The sequence below is a fragment of the Plectropomus leopardus genome, chromosome 5 (assembly GCF_026936395.1).
Source record: "Plectropomus leopardus strain MGB_pleo_1.0 chromosome 5, ASM2693639v1, whole genome shotgun sequence".
NCBI lineage: Eukaryota > Metazoa > Chordata > Actinopteri > Perciformes > Serranidae > Plectropomus > Plectropomus leopardus.
In genome coordinates, this window is record NC_142180.1 from 19,864,829 (window position 1) to 19,881,626 (window position 16,798).

General features: G+C 42.1%; 2 protein-coding genes across 3 annotated transcripts; one reads left to right on the forward strand and one right to left on the reverse strand.

Moving 5' to 3' along the window:
* Positions 1-423: 423 nt before the first annotated feature.
* LOC121962146 (hydroxylysine kinase-like) lies at positions 424-10,620 on the forward strand. 2 transcript variants are annotated; one of them, XM_088077676.1, is made up of 5 exons: positions 424-610; positions 5,036-5,335; positions 5,793-5,935; positions 6,582-6,762; positions 6,901-10,620. In XM_088077676.1, exons 2-5 carry the CDS (start codon positions 5,038-5,040, stop codon positions 7,338-7,340), a joined length of 1,062 nt encoding a protein of 353 aa, XP_087933802.1. In that variant the 5' UTR covers positions 424-610; positions 5,036-5,037; the 3' UTR covers positions 7,341-10,620. The 2 variants fall into 2 exon arrangements, with proteins under 2 accessions (XP_087933802.1, XP_087933801.1); XM_088077675.1 differs by having other exon boundaries at positions 425-610; positions 5,033-5,335.
* Positions 10,621-11,805: 1,185 nt separating this feature from the next.
* LOC148189554 (hydroxylysine kinase-like) lies at positions 11,806-15,833 on the reverse strand. Its single transcript, XM_088077326.1, has 5 exons — positions 15,718-15,833; positions 14,969-15,277; positions 13,672-13,814; positions 12,415-12,595; positions 11,806-12,275 (listed from the first exon to the last, which is right to left on the reverse strand). The coding sequence occupies exons 2-5, from the start codon at positions 15,270-15,272 to the stop codon at positions 11,806-11,808; spliced, it is 1,098 nt and encodes a 365-aa protein (XP_087933452.1). The 5' UTR covers positions 15,273-15,277; positions 15,718-15,833.
* Positions 15,834-16,798: the final 965 nt, after the last annotated feature.

The window sequence follows — 16,798 nt, forward strand, 5'->3', positions numbered from 1 at the left end:
GGCGTTACTTTAAAACCAAATCAGTGGTTTTTTTTCCCACATTGTTGCTTGGCCATTGTTCCTTGAGCTGTTTGATACTTTCAACTGATAACTTTTCTGATGCAGGAGGAGACTGTTCAGCAGAGAGTGAAGGCTCTGTGAATACAGCTTGTGTTCAGGTCTTCATCGAACTCTTTTCCTTTGAGGTTTCGTTAAAGTGTATGTATCAAAAATAATATTAAAAAAATCAATTTAATTTAGTTTTTTTCTCCATAGGAATTAAGCAAATGCTTAGATATTTAAAATTTAGAGGGCCTTGAGACCCCCACAGGAAGCTTCGGCGACCCCTTGTGGGATCAGGACCAGGCAATTACAATCAATGTATATCAATACACTGCGTATCAAAATCAGCTGGCTTACCTTTTATTACCGTGGTTACTTTAGGAAATGCGCGTCCATGTGTTTGGGGGGCGGGACGTCTGAAGGAGCGCATGTGTTTTTTTGGGTTTTGAGTTTTGTCTTGAATAGTAGACTCCACCTCAAAGGTTTTCAATAAGAGCACTGACTGTACAAGAGAGAGGTAACCCAAAGTGAGAGACATCATTGCCCTGGCGTTTTCACACAGCGTAAGGTAGGTTTACTGACATGAGAATAATATATATATATATATATTTTTTATTATAAAAGTAAAAGTACAGATTTCTTACCAGAAAATGACTATGGTAAAAGTTAAAATTTGCCTAGAATATTACTTGAGTAATTTTTTTTAAGTTTCTGATATTTACTGTAATTAATGATAATATCAAAAGTAATTTCCTGATATTCAATGTACGTAATGTACGTAATAATACACTTACAATGTAATGTAAGTGTTGAAAGGAAGTAAATGCTGTAATAAAAAAGCAAACTGTCAGAATTCTGTGGATTATGAGGCTGATTTCTTCATAACATACACCACCTTAAAAAGGGAGCCTAGAATGTACTTTTAGATGCATCTTAGAAGAACACTTTTTTTTACAATGTAAAGGATTTAAAGAACAAATCCAGTTATTCCTTCCCTCCCATTCTTTCATTCGTCAGTCCTTGTCATGCTCCTGCCTTTCCTCATTCCAGGCTGCCAGTAGTTTTCCATTCACCCTCCCTCTGCTCCGCTCTACCTGCTAGTCATGCCCACTGCTGCAGCCTGCTCTCCCCACAGCTGCAGCTCATCACAATCAGTGCCACAGTAGGTTCAAGCTTCGTGTCTTCTCTTCGTGGGAAACCCAGAGACATTGTTTGGGCTCACAGCCTGAAGAACGAACTGATTATCAGTGGGCTGTTCTTCGTGTGTGTTGGTATTAATAAAAGTTATTACCAACTACCGCTGAGTTTTGTTGTACTGCATCTTGGTTCAACACACACCCGTTTCAGTACAATCTGGCCAGACATGGACCCAGCAGACTCCAACACTCTTCAGACCCGCCTAGCCCGCGTCGAGGGAATGCTTCAGCAACACGAGGCTCAGCTCTCCTCCAACGCGGCGGAGGCTCGTCAGTCTGCCTCGGCGCTGGAACGAGCGCTAACCCTGTTGGCTAATCAGGTTCAACAGATGGCAACCACATTAACACAGCACGCCGCTCCAGCTCCAAGTCCCGCTCAGCCGGCTCCCAATCCAGTGCCATCCCCCAGCTCCGCTCCCGAACCCCGTGTAGGGGCGCCAGAACGGTATGCAGGAGACCCAGAGGGTTGCAACCTGTTCTTAACAAACTGCTCAATCCTGTTTGCTCTGCAGCCTCACACGTTCGCCACCGAGGAAGCCAGAGTCGCCTTTGCTATTAATCACCTCACGGGCCGAGCACGCCTGTGGGGAATGGCAGAGTGGGAGAGAGGCACACCGGCCTGTGCTTCATTCCAAGCCTTTGCAGAGGAGCTACGAAAGGTTTTCGGGCCCGTTCCTTTGGGTCCCGATGCCACCGGAGGACTCCTGAGCCAGCAACAGGGAAATCGGACCGTTGCAGATTTCGCCATTGACTTCAGAACCTGAGCCCGGCAAAGTGACTGGAATTCGGCGGCCCAATGCGACGTTACTCATCAGACCACCCCCATCTGAGAAGTGGCCCTTAACAAGTCAAGGGCCACTTCTCTGCCTCCTCACCGGTCCTATGACTGTGCCATTGACCTCCTTCCCGGTTCTGCGCCTCCTAAGGGTCGCCTCTACTCCCTTTCTGCACCCGAGAGGGAGGCCATGGAGACCTACATAAATGAATCCTTGGCTAGCGGTATAATCCGCCCCTCCTTGTCTCCTGCCGGTGCCGGATTCTTCTTCGTGGGGAAAAAGGATGGCTCTCTACGACCCTGCATTGACTATAGGGGGCTGAACGACATCACAGTCAAGAACCGTTACCCTCTCCCCCTCATCGCATCAGCATTTGAACTGTTACAAGGGGCCACCATCTTCACCAAGCTAGACCTTTGCAACGCTTACCATCTGGTCTGTATCCGAGAAGGGAACGAGTGGAAAACGGCCTTTAACACCCCCACTAGACATTACGAGTATTTAGTGATGCCTTTCGGGCTCACCAATGCCCCAGCCATCTTCCGGGCCCTCATCAATGACGTGCTCAGAGACTTACTCAACAAATATGTGTTTGTTTATTTGGACGACATTCTGATTTTCTCCCAGTCCAAACAAGAACACATCCATCACGTCCAGACGGTCCTGCAGCTCCTCCTCAAGAACTCCCTATTTGTTAAGGCGGAGAAATGTGAATTCCACGCTTCTTCTGTTTCCTTCCTAGGATACATCATCGGTTACAACCGTATGGAAATGGACCCTGCTAAGGTCTCCGCCGTGACCTCATGGCCCGTGCCGGATTCCCGCAAGCAGCTACAACGTTTCCTGGGGTTCGCAAACTTCTACAGACGGTTTATTCGAGGGTACAGTACAGTGGCGGCCCCTCTCACTGCCCTCACCTCGTCCAAGGTTCTGTTCCGCTGGACTCCGGCCGCTGAAGACACCTTCCAACACCTCAAGAGACGCTTCAGCTCCGCCCCCATCCTTCTCATTCCCAACCCCAAAAGACAATTCGTGGTGGAAGTCGACGCCTCGGATGTGGGAGTAGGGGCTGTACTCTCCCAGCGCTCGGCTGGGGATGGAAAGCTACACCCATGCGCATTCCTCTCCCGGCGACTGTCTCCTGCTGAGCGTAACTACGACATTGGCAATCGTGAGTTACTGGCGGTCAAGCTGGTGTTGGAAGAATGGCGTCATTGGTTGGAGGGCACCAAGGTTCCCTTCCTCGTCTGGACCGACCACAAGAACCTTGAGTACATTCGCTCCACCAAAAGACTTAATTCCCGCCAGGCCCGTTGGGCTCTGTTCTTTGCTCGCTTCGCCTTCACCCTCTCATATCGACCTGGCTCACGAAACGTAAAACCAGACGCTTTGTCCCGCCAGTTTTTGGAGAAAGAAGAAGATTCGCCTAATCCTGACAGCATTCTTCCAGCTTCCCGTCTCTTAGCCGCCCTCACCTGGGAGATTGAGGAACGCATAATGTCGGCATTGGAGGTACAGCCGGGTCCCAGCTCTTGCCCACAGAACCGTCTGTTCGTTCCCCAAGAGTTTAGGTCGGAGGTTCTGCAATGGGCCCACTCTTCTCGTCTAACCTGCCATCCTGGGATCACTCGTACTAAGGAGGTTCTGCAACGACGGTTCTGGTGGGCCACCCTGGCTGAAGACACTAAAGACTTTGTTAATGCCTGTCCCGTATGTAATCAAAGCAAGACTGCTCGCCAGGCTCCTGCCGGCCTCTTACACCCACTACCTGTGCCTCATCGTCCCTGGTCCCACATCTCTCTGGACTTTGTTACCGGTCTGCCACTGTCAGGAGGCAACACCACTATCCTGACAGTGGTAGACCGATTCAGCAAGATGGCACATTTTGTGCCTCTACCCAAGCTTCCCTCCGCCAAAGAGACCGCTGGGTTGCTGCTGGAGCATGTGGTCCGACTGCACGGCTTCCCCTCTGATGTGGTCTCCGATCGGGGACCCCAGTTTACCTCTGCGTTCTGGAGAGAGTTCTGTCGACTCCTGGGAACGTCCACCAGCCTGTCTTCAGGGTATCACCCTCAGTCCAACGGCCAATCCGAACGCATGAACCAAGAAATGGAGACCGCACTGCGATGTATGGCCTCTAACCAACCTGCCTCCTGGTCTTCGCAGCTCCTGTGGGTAGAATTTGCTCATAACACCCTCATGAGTTCCGCCACTGGACTCTCCCCCTTCCAGTGCGCGTATGGCTTCCAGCCTCCTTTGTTTCCTACTCAAGAGAAGGAGACGGCCTACCCTTCGGTGGAGGTTTACATCCGTCGCTGCCGCCAAACCTGGGCACGGGCCAGATCTATGCTCCTACGGGCTGCTGGTTGATACACCTCGACGGCTAACCGTCGCCGCTCCCAGGCTCCCTCCTACCAGGTGGGTCAGAAGGTCTGGCTGTCCACTAAAGATCTCCCGCTGAAGGTGGATTCCCGAAAGCTGGCTCCCAAGTTCATCGGTCTGTTCCCCATCGAGAAGGTCGTCAACCCAGTGGCGGTTCGGTTGAAGTTGCCTCGCACCATGCGGATCCACCCCACGTTCCACGTCTCCAGGGTCAAACCGGTCCGGGAGAGTCCTCTGCAACCGGTCTCTCAGCCGCCTCCCAAAAAATACTTAAGTAATGAAACAAAGTATTATTACTTTGTTTCATTACACTACTGGACATCATGTATAATAACTTTATGAAAATATGATTCATCCTTGGTTATGTTATGTGTATGTATGTTAATTTTAGAGGCCTTAGAGTCCTTTACTGCCAGCATGCAGGCATGAGAGAAGACTCCAGGATAACTGAAGGTTAAGATACTGCAAGGTCATAACCTGGTAGATGTTTAGACTCTAGAGTTAGACACATCTGTATGGCGTATGAAATGCTCTTTATAAAGCTAAATGATGCCCAGTTACAACTATGATGCTTTTGTTTGTAATTAATTTCAAGCTGAATCCTTTGTGATAGCCTGTTATGTTGTTTTCATTCAGCAGTAATGTCAGAGAAACAGCCCCACTTCAGCCAGCCTCAGGTGGTTGAGATGATGAAGAGGCTCTTCAATCTGACGACATCAGAAATTCGCTCTCTGCCGAGCTACGAGGATCAGAATCTCTATGTGGCGCCCATCGAGGGCGGCGAGTATGTCCTGAAAATTATGAACTCAGTAGACAGTAAGAACCCTACCCTGATTGAGATGCAGACGTATGCTATGTCCGTCCTTCAGAAAAACGGACTACCTGCCCAAACAGCCCTGCCCACCACCTCAGGACAGCTCATGAGCCTGGAAGAAATAGGTATGAGACCAGTCACACAGGTCAGACCTGATGAATAATGTCACTTAACACTGTAAAAGAGAAATGCCCTCTAATTTGGCTAAAGGAAAGACATTAACCAAACAATCCAGAATGTATGTAAATGTGTATGGTTGAAGCAGCTGAAGGCTTGGATGGAGGAGCAGAAACACCTCTATACATTAGCTTCATATTAAAGGTTAATATTATGAAACTTCTCAAACCTTCTGGTATGACCTTTTTTCTCTGACAGATGTGCATATTTACAAGTATACAATATATACAATATTTAAAATATTTTTTGGACTGTCTTAGACAATGGAAATAGCATGAATGGCTTTTAAAAATGGGTGTAGTTCCCCTTTGATATTCACACACTTTAGTAACGATAAAAGTGCCCCTGAGCAAGGCCTCAGCTTACATTTCATGCTTAAAAAGTTCATGTCTTTACCTTTGACAGATTGTGGCTATGGCTTTCAGAAGTACCTGGTGCGGCTGCTGACTTATTTACCCGGAACCACCATTTCTAAGGTCCCTTTAACACCAAAGTTACTGTATGAAACTGGCAAGACAGCAGCCAGGATGGACAAAATCCTGCAAGAGGTATAATAATAACCCCCCCCCCCCCAGTGAAACTTAAATCTTTTACTTTGTTTTGTTACGTCATGAATTGTTGTTAATTCCAGAATTGTTGTGAAAACAATTGTCTTGAAGGTTCAGTGTGTAGGAGTCAGAGGGATATACTGGCAATAAGGAATATAATATTCTAAGTATGTGTTTTTTAAATGAGAATTGTTGTGTTTCTGTAACCTTAGAATAGACTGTTTACATCTTCATATGGAGCGGGTCCTCTTCCACAGGGTCCACCATGTTGCACCGCCATGTTTCTACAGTAGCCCTGGAGTTGACTGGAGGTTGCAATTTGTAATTCTCAACATTAGATGTCCCTAAATCCCCCTAAAACGAACACAATGCTCCTTTGTCTGACAATATTGGTGTTTTGAATCAAGTCAAAAATACACTGTCCACATTGTTATGCTACTTCATTGTCACCCATGTTGGTAGTGTTTTAGAATCTAACTCATGTATGTAATAAAAGACTAACCCTTCACTGCTAATTAAACATGAAGCTAGATTTCTGGAGCTGCTAAGCTTTGCTGAGAGACTTATGTTTTCTTATCTTCCTTCAATTTTATTTTGTACTTGTCCTTCTTTCTTTCACTTTCCAATATTACTATTGTTTTGCCAGATGGAGCACCCTCATCTTGACATGCTGCAGAGAGAGACGTTCATATGGAGTCTGTCAAATATCCCCCTCCTGGAAGCATACATCCATGTATTAGATGGAGATCCTCTTCAGGAGGTTGTGAAGTCTGTCATTCATGAGTACAAGACCTCTGTGGTCCCTAAACGCTCCAATTTCCGAGAGTGTAAGTTGGATATTTACTTTTAGACATGTCGATAACAAAGCTGATAAGTACAAATTTTATTCTAGACTTCTCTTCTCCTAATAAATTAGTATAATGCATTTTGGTTTATATAAACATTTTCTTTCTTCCTTTTCTAAGGCATTAACCATGGTGACTTCAGTGACCTCAATGTGCTTGTGCAGCCTGAGGGTGACGGCCACAAGATTTCTGGCATCCTTGACTTTGGGGACATGAACAGTGGCTACTACATCTATGAGCTAGCCATCACTATCATGTACATGATGACGGAGCACCCCAAACCCATAGAGGTGGGTGGACCTGTCCTCGCAGGCTGGGAAAGTGTCCTTCCCCTCAACGAGGCAGAGAAAGATTGTCTCTATGTCCTGGTGCTGTCCCGCTTCTGCCAGTCGTTGGTTTTAGCTCGTCACTCTGTGACCTTGAATCCGGAAAATAAAGAGTATCTGATGACTACATCCAGGAAGGGCGTCCACACTCTCCGTCAGCTCTGGAAGCTCGGACAGGAGCAGGTAGAGAAGGTGTGGTTTCAGAGTGCTGCTCAATTTGGAAAAAAGAAGTGAGAACTATGTTGCCATTCCCACATTAGTGCACAATAGGGTGATTCCACCAAGCCTTTTCTACAAATAGAGTAATTTCAGTATCACTTTCTCAAAACAATAAAGTATATGTGTACAGTAAAAATATAACACATTTTACTTTTAAGATTCAGAAAAAATATGGCAGGAATAATACAGTGTGTCTGACTCAAAGATGGGTAAGAGACAGCAATGGTTATTGTGAATTATGTCCTATAAAATGCAAAATATCTAACTGAGACAGCATTTATTTAATAAATGCCTAAAGTCCTGAGAGTTTACACACTCCAGTGGATGTCGATGCTCATCTAAATGATAATAAGCCTCTTGATTGAACATGGCATTATTGGTATATATATACCAACTGTTTACTAAAAGTACATCAAACTAGTTGTCTTTAGTCATGATTTACACTTACAGTTGTATGAAAAAGTTTGGGCACCCCTGACAATTTCCATCATTTTCATTTATAAATCATTGGGTGTTTGTATCAGCAACTTCATTTTGATCTATCAAATAACTGATGGACACAGTAATATTTCAGTGGTGAAATGAGGTTTATTGGATTAACAGTAAATGTGCAATATGAATCAAAACAAAATTAGACACGTGCATAAATTTGGGCACCCCAACAGAAAAATCCCATCAATATTTAGTTGAGCCCCCTTTTGAAAAAATAACAGCCACCGGATGCTTCCTATAGCCTGTAATAAGTGTCTGGATTCTAGATGAAGGTATTTTGGACCATTCTTCCTTACAAAACATCTCTAGTTCAGTCAGGTTTGATGGTTTCCGGGCATGGACAGCCCGCTTCAAATCATCCCATAGATTTTCAATGATATTCAAGTCTGGGGACTGGGATGGCCATTCCAGAACATTGTATTTGTTCCTCTGCATGAATGCCTGAGACAATTTTGAGCAGTGTTTTGGGTCGTTGTCTTGTTGAAATATCCAGCCCCGGCGTAACTTTGTGACGGATTCTTGAACATTATTCTCAAGAATTTGCTGGTATTGAGTGGAATCCATGCGACCCTCAACTTAAACAAGATTCCCAGGACCAGCACTCGCCACACAGCCCCACAGCATGATGGAACCTCCACCAAATTTTACTGTGGGTAACAAGTGTTTTTCTTGGAATGCTGTGTTCTTCTGCCGGCATCCATAACGGCGCTTGTTATGCCCAAATAACTCAATCCTTGTTTCATCACTCCACAGCACCTTATTCCAAAATGAAGCTGGCTTGTCCAAATGTGCTTCTGCATACCTCAAGCGACTCCGTTTGTGGCGTGTGCTCAGAAAAGGCTTCTTCCGCATCACTCTCCCGTACAGCTTTTCCTTGTGCAAAGTGCGCTGAATTGTTGAACGATGCACATCCACACCATCTGATGCAAGATGATCTTGAAGGTCTTTGGAGGTGGTCTGTGGGTTGTTTTTGACCATTCTCACCATCCTTCGCCTTTGCCTCTCTGATATTTTTCGTGGCCTGCCACTTCTGGCCTTAACAAGAACTGTGCCTGTAGCCTTCCATTTCCTCACTATGTTCCTCACATTGGAAACTGACAGCTGAAATCTCTGAGATAGCTTTTTGTAGCCTTCCCCTAAATCATAATGCTCAGTAATCTTTGTTTTCAGGTCATTCGAGAGTTGTTTTGAAGCCCCCATGTCGCCACTCTTCAGAGGAGAGTCAAAGAGAAGAACACCATGAAATTGGCCACCTTAAATACCTTTTCTCATGATTGGATACACCTGTGTGTGGAGTTCAATGCTGAATGAGCTCAGCAGACCAATTTTGTATTCCAATAAGTAGTTACAGGTATTCAAATCAGTGAAATGACAAGGGTGCCCAAATTTTTGCACAGCCTATTTCTAACCTCTGATTTAATTACATACAATTGAATATCACCACACTTAAAGTTTTTGTCTCAAAAACACCCCAGTACTCAGCTTTGATTAGGAAATGAATGGCATGCCACTTTGATCATTTCCTGTGAAGATAAAGTAAATTATTATGCAGCCTCAGAGGGGTGCCCAAACTTTTTCATACAACTGTATATAAACACTTTTTGGTGCAGATTATTTAATGCAGAAATAACTATGTAGTATACTATGTTTACCAGGTGTGTGAATTCATGCCTACTGTGTAGAACGCTCAAAGGTCCTTAAAAATTGGTTTCATGGCAACACAATGCTCCACATTTTATAGATAAATGTCCATTATCTATTATATCCATCTGTCTATGTCCACTAATATGTCTGTTGCAAAGTATATACATTGAGAGCATAAAAACAGAGCAGAGATATATATATGTGTACTCATTTGCCCAAAAAAGCTGATTTTAATTGTGATGTTCTCATGAGAAGCAAATATTAAAGGCAATGAACAATGAAGGCTGCATTTCCTTAGTAAAAAGAAGAGTTGTTTATTTTTCATGTACTCTGTTTTAATGACTTTCTAGCCAAAAGCATAGGTGTTGCAATTATCATCAAAATGTATATTAAAGTTCTCTATGTAACATGCCTAAAAGTAATTTAAAAAGTGTAACGATAAACTGATGTAACAGTTCAAGGAGCTTTTTTTTTTTTTTTGCAGTACAAACCATAGTAGTCATAGTCATGAATCTTCACTTGTATTCAGTATGTCTGACAGCCTTGACATTGATAAGAAATGTGTCCTGTTGCTTCAGGCTCATATAAAATTTAGACTGGCAGCCTGAATAGATGAGGGACAATATGTCTACTCCTTCACCGCAGACATAGCAGTCATCTGTTTTAGATAAGGAACCGTACTGTGTGGGGGATTTTTGCACAGGAGAATGAAAACATTAAACCAAATCATAATTTGAGTGGTTTAAACTAACGACTGAAAGAGCCTTTGCCTGAGAATACACAGACCCCATCCAAAAACAACTTAAATGTCTGAGAGGCAGGTGATGCCATGTCCATTGCACATAACCACCTGCTTTGTGTAGCTTTAAATTCATCAGACAGGTGTGAGAGTTGTATATCATTTAAAATCTCAACCTCTCAAAACGGATAATATTCTCACTCTACATTTACAGCAATAAGTGCTATTGTCTTTTGTTTTTCTCCTAAGGGAAAGTGCATCATTCGGTCTTTTGTCCTTGCGAAGACTGAACAGAGAAAACAAAAGTGTGCTGCTTCTTCATACTGCAAGAGGTATTTGCATCACTGCTGCATTTCTTGGTGCAGGCAATGCACTGCAAGCTGAATCTGTTGGTTTGACAGTCAGTGCTCATAAGGATATTCATGCAAAGAAAAAAAGAAGCTAGGCACGCAGCATTATTAAAGCCACTTACCAGTTTAAGTTCACAAATGATCAAGTCAGCTGCTTATAATGCTACTGATCTAGTTTAAATTAGTAAACAAGGGATGGCGAGGTTTCACTTATAACAATGATAATAATAATAACAATAATAATAATGATAATGATAATGATAATGATAATGATAATGATAATGATAATAATAATAATAATAATGATAATAATAATAATAATATATTTTATTTATGGGCACCTTTCATAAACATACATAAAGTAAACAATATAAATGAAAGAAAAAAAAGATTGAAGCCAATTTATTTCTATGGTTAACATTATGTTTGAACATAAGATTACATGATTGTTACAATATAATTGCTTATGGTTGCAGTATTTTCTGAGTTGTTCTTTTGTTTATTAAGATTATTGGTGCAGTATAAAAGTATTAAATTGTTAAAATCTGGATCCAGTTACAGTATGAAACACACATTCTGTAAATTGAGGTAGATTTGCCAAAGAAACATAATGAATGCACACCAATCCAAATAGCAGGACATTATTGCAATTTAGTTGACATGTGACCGAAGCATTACAATTGGCTGGTCAAGGCATTAGATCCATTACAGAGGAGACTCTGTAGTCTATTGCATTGCACAGTATCCCAGGTCGTCTCCTCCCTCATGTCTCAATACCATGACAAACATTAGAAAGGGCAGTTTGATACACAGTACCCATGAATCCCATAATTAAACCTTTTAGACTTAAGTATTTCTTTGTCAAGGCACAAAATCCCTAATGCGATGGGAAACTTGCCAACCACAGACACAAAGAAAAACATGTACATGGGGCCCACAATCTGTCCCTGTTTTTTTGGCGGTTATGGACTGTAACCAGTGGTGTAGTGATAGTTGATGAGGTGACTGATGATACTATAAAACAATTTCCCCTGAATGCTTCTCTGTTTATTTTGATGATTTTTTTGCTTTTACACTACTTGATCAATAATTAATATTGCTACCTTTTACATTTGCTACCTTACTTGTTATTCCTACTACAGTATGTCTGAATCTCAAGAGTAAAATGTTGTTTGTTTACTGTGCAAACATAATCTTTTGTTTTTTATTGGTGGGCTTAAAATTCCAATTAATTTGGACAAAAGGTTCACTGGAATCAACCTGTTGTGCATTGGAGGTGTGTACAGCTACGTATTTCTCCGAATTGAGCAGCACTCTGAAACCACACCTTCTCCACCTGCTTCTTTCCGAGCTCCCAGAGCTGACGGAGAGTGTGGACGCCCTTCCTGGATGTAGTCATCAGATACTCTTTATTTTCTGGATGCAAAGTCACATTGTAGCGAGCAAAAACCAAAGATTGGCAGAAGCGGGACAGCACCAGGACATAGAGACAATCTTTCTCTGCCTCGTTGAGGGGAAGGACACTTTCCCAGCCTGCGAGGACAGGTCCACCCACCTCAATCGGTTTGGGGTGCTCCGTCATCATGTACATGATAGTGATGGCTAGCTCATAGATGTAGTAGCCACTGCTCATGTTCCCAAAGTCGAGGATGCCAGAAATCTTGTGGCCGTCACCCTCAGGCTGCACAAGCACATTGAGGTCACTGAAGTCACCATGGTTAATGCCTTAGAAAAGGAAGAAAGAAAATGTTTATATAAACCAAAATGCATCATTACTCATTTATTCAGAGAAGAGAAGTCTAGAATAAAATTTGTACTTATCAGCTTTATTATCGACATGTCTAAAAGTAAATATCATACTCACACTTTCGGAAATTGGAGCGTTTAGGGACCACAGAGGCCTTGTACTCATGAATGACAGACTTCACAACCTCCTGAAGAGGATCTCCATCTAATACATGGATGTATGCTTCCAGGAGGGGGATATTTGACAGACTCCATATGAACGTCTCTCTCTGCAGCATGCCAAGATGAGGGTGCTCCATCTGGCAAAAACAATAATGATATTGGCTGGATCCCAAGTCCTTAAATTGCATCCATGCTTCCCTCACTCACGTCTTTTCCTTGAGTCTAAGCCCCGCCCACCAAGGATGCATAGAGAGATGCAAGGACACCAGGAAAGGAGAGAGGAAACAAGCACAGACGGTTTTCAGAGACATGAGATGACCTTTCATTTGAAGCCTCACGTGAAGCAACGCCCGTTTCTGATGATGGCAGCAGCTGATCAGCTGATTGGGCCGCTGCTGGTTGTTTGGGTGTACTGTGATGCTCACATAGAACACAGGAAACGTCACAAAGCTTTGCAAACTCTGCATGTATGTTCCACTACAGCAGAACTGTAGAACAGGCATTTTTCAGCACCTGCTCTGCACAGAAACACGTCTGCATTAGCTGCTGCCAGGTTGCTAATGACGTCATCATATGAATATATGACGGTTTCTGAAAGAGTTCTGCACTGATTACAGCAAGACCTGATGTTTCCGTCAACGATGAACACAGGTATCTTTCAATGAGCTCAAGTGTCAAGAAACCGTGAAACCGAGAAACCGAGATTAATTAAATATCAAACTCAGGCATGATAAACTGGAGCATAGTCTTTGATTTGTCGTCACTTCGGTTTGAAACTGTTAATCAATAAGTGACGGGTGTGTCGGCTGATAAAGACCTCCATAAAGACTGCTCTCGAGTGTCGATGCTCCTCAGAGGTCCCTCCTCGATTCTCGATCCTTGGGACAAATAAGTGCTTTGGTACCTCCTTCAAGATGGCGCATCAAGACCGACTTCCGGTCGAAGCGAGGATTGAGAAGCAAGAAAATAAAAAGTTAAGGACTTGGGATCCGGCCATTGGGAAGTGGAAGAAAGAAGAAAGAGTGCAAGAAGGTGTTACGACTGGCTTGAAAGCCACAACATGAGGGAAATAACACCGGATTATATGTAGAAGAATCACATCTATTTACCAAAACCACAAATACATTGGACCTTTAAGACATTTGATTCAGAATTCATGGTGTTAAAAAACAAAGTCAAAGATTTAAGTTTCACTGGGGTGTTATCATTATACCTCTTGCAGGATTTTGTCCATCCTGGCTGCTGTCTTGCCAGTTTCATACAGTAACTTTGGTGTTAAAGGGACCTTGGAAATGGTGTTTCCAGGCAAATAAGTCAGCAGCCGCACCAGGTACTTCTGAAAGCCATAGCCACAATCTGTAAAAGGTGAAGATAAGATTAGCGTAACAGCCATTCCCCTCAATCTTAGCGTTTATAGAGTATGAACTGTAGGTTGAGGCCTTGCTCAGGGGCACATTTATCATTACTAGAGTGTGTGAATATCAAAGGAGAATTACACCCATTTTTTAAAAATGAATTCATGTTATCCCTATGGTCAACGACAGTCTCAAAATATTACTTAGTATCTACAACTCTCTCCCAAATCTAAAAATAAAGATTTTTGTAACCCTAGTTCTATTAGCACAAATAGAGCCCTCTCCTGGACTCTTTGGGTAATACCTCTTTGATCACAAGCCCTCATTTCCAAACCAAGAAATGCGTAAACATAGCTGGCCAATCATGGGATGCCAACCTGAATACCTGAGTGTCAAAACCCCACAATATTACTTGTTTAACAATCAGAATTGTTACTGTCAAATGTGATAAATCCCTGAGAATACCCTAAACGCTTGGGTCACAGGTGTTTAAGGAAAACATAAATTTACCCCTCAAAAATCAGTGAATATCATCACAGTACTGTACAGGAGTGCAAAAGAAATGCATCAAATGAAAATCACAAAGCGGCACTTTTGTCTCTGAACATTATTAATATGATTACAATGTCATTACTTAATTCTTTTTATGCACCAGCAATTATTTCCTTGGATACAGTACACAATTAAAGACACAAATATGTGTGATGCTGTACTGAATGTTGTTATCATTATTTGGCTTTTACAAAAGGGGACAAATTGTATCCTCATATTTGTGTACTGGAGAGTAAATCCTTCTCCTCCAAGTCTCCAGCTACTTTAACTGAGCAAATACATTTACATACATTCTACACTGTTTGGTAAGGTACCTCTGATACATCAAAAAATGTATTTGCAATGCACCCTGCATATTTTACAAGTAATTTATGAGTGAATGGTGAAAGAGAAATTGCTATAAAACATTTGGACATCAACTGAAGCAGAAATAATTTGCGGTGACACGTAGTACAAGACGCTCTAGCCTATATGGATCCAATTTTCATATTATGGCGTATGATGTTAACTTATCTTTCTTTTCAGCCAAATTAGAGAACTTTTCTCTTTCACAGTGTTGGGCAACATTTTTTTTTTAGGTCTGACTTGTGTGACTGGTCTCACCTGTTTCTTCCAGGCTCATGAGCTGGCCTGAGGCAGTGGGCCGGGCTGTTTGGGCAGAAAGTCCATTCCTTTGAAGGAAGGACATAGCGTACATCTGCACCTCAGTCAGGGAGGGGGTCTTACTGGCTTCTGAGTTCAATATCTTAAGGACGTACTCGCCACCCTCGATGGGTGCCAAATAGAAGTTCTGGTCATCATAGCTGGGCAGAGGGCAGATTTCTGATGGTGTCAGCCCAAAGAGCCTTTTCACCATCTCAACCACTTGAGATTGACTGAAGTTGGGCTTGGCATTTTTCATGGACATTATTGCTGAAAACAACACAGAAAAGAACATTGCTTGCAGAAATGTACAAAAAGAAAAGCTCATAACCCATTTAAATTTATTCTGATTGAAATTCAGATTTTTGGCTGAAACTTGTTGAATTTTGTGAAAGTGGTGGAGACTAAATCAACAGTTGATTAACAATGTAAGTATTACATGACTTGGCTACTTTTTTGTGAAATATAAAATATAAATATATAATGATATGATATATAAAACTGTGACACAGGCCAAATGAGTATGAATAACTATCCAGTAACATTATTAATGTTCCTGTATTATGAGTTGAGCCACATCAATAACAGTGTGGTGATGCATTAGTATTCAACAATCTGCAACACACTGCATAAAATGGTATGCCAGCAATATGGATTAACAGCAATAACTTACATAATAATAAACTACATTTACATGTCAGTAAACCTACCTTATGCTGAGAAAAAACACCAGGACAACGAATGAAAGGCAACAAGTTCTGTGGTCTATCCCTCGCTTCTGGTTATCGTCCACTTGTAGCCTACAGTCTAGCCTCTCACTGTCTGGATCCCAAGTTCACTCCTTTGGCCTGAGGCAGGGAGTTTGACAGAAGTGTTAAGATTGGAGAAGGTGTGGTTTCAGAGTGCTGCTCAATTTGGAAACAAGAAGTGAGAACTATGTTGCCATTCCTGCTTTAGTGCACAATAACAATAGGATGATTTCACCAAACCTTTTGTCCAAATAAAGAGTAATTTCAAGATCACATTCTCAAAACAATAAAGTATGTTTTTACAGTAAAAATATAACACATTTTACTTTTAAGATTCATGGCAGGAATAATACAGTGTGTCTGAATCAAAGATGGGTAAGAGACAGCAATGGCAATTGTGAATTATGTCCTATAAAATGCAAAATATCTAACTGAGACAGCATTTATTTAATAAATGCCTAAAGTCCTGAGAGTTTACACACTCCAGTGGACGTCGGTGCTCATCTAAATGAAAACAGGCCTCCTGGTTGGACATTGGATTATTGGTTTATGTTTGACACCAGCTGTTTATGAAAGTACACCAAACTAGTTGTCTTTATTCCTGCATTACACTTATATAAACACTTTTTGGTGCAGATTATATAATGTAGAAATAATAATAAATTTAAATAATATAATAATAACAATTTTAAAATATTAAATAATAATAAAGTGTGTGAATTCATGCTCTACGGTGTTGAATACGCAAAAGTCCGTAAAAAAGTGGTTCCATGGCAACACAATGCTCCACATTTTATAGATAAATGTCCATTGTCTATTATAGCCATTTGTCTATGTCTACTAATGTCTGTTGCAGAGTTTATACATTGAGAGCAAAAAAAGAGCAGAAATATATGTATGTGCACTCACTTGGCCAACAAAGCTGATTTTAATTGTGATGTTCTCATAAGAAGCAAATATTAAAGGCAATGCACGAATGAAGGCTGCATTTCCTTCGTAAAAAGGAAAAAAAAGTTGTTTATTTTTCATGTACTCTGTTTTA

What these genes read in the sequence shown, in the direction of transcription:
- LOC121962146 (XM_088077676.1), top strand. Translation starts at nt 5,038, where the DNA reads ATGTCAGAGAAACAGCCCCACTTCAGCCAGCCTCAGGTGGTTGAGATG. An exon ending in CATGAGCCTGGAAGAAATAG is followed by an intron (nt 5,336 to 5,792) that starts GTATGAGACCAG and finishes TACCTTTGACAG; the next exon opens with ATTGTGGCTATGGCTTTCAG. An exon ending in TGGACAAAATCCTGCAAGAG is followed by an intron (nt 5,936 to 6,581) that starts GTATAATAATAA and finishes TTGTTTTGCCAG; the next exon opens with ATGGAGCACCCTCATCTTGA.
- LOC148189554 (XM_088077326.1), bottom strand. Translation starts at nt 15,272, where the DNA reads ATGTCCATGAAAAATGCCAAGCCCAACTTCAGTCAATCTCAAGTGGTT. An exon ending in CATGAGCCTGGAAGAAACAG is followed by an intron (nt 13,815 to 14,968) that starts GTGAGACCAGTC and finishes CACCTTTTACAG; the next exon opens with ATTGTGGCTATGGCTTTCAG. An exon ending in TGGACAAAATCCTGCAAGAG is followed by an intron (nt 12,596 to 13,671) that starts GTATAATGATAA and finishes TGTTTTTGCCAG; the next exon opens with ATGGAGCACCCTCATCTTGG.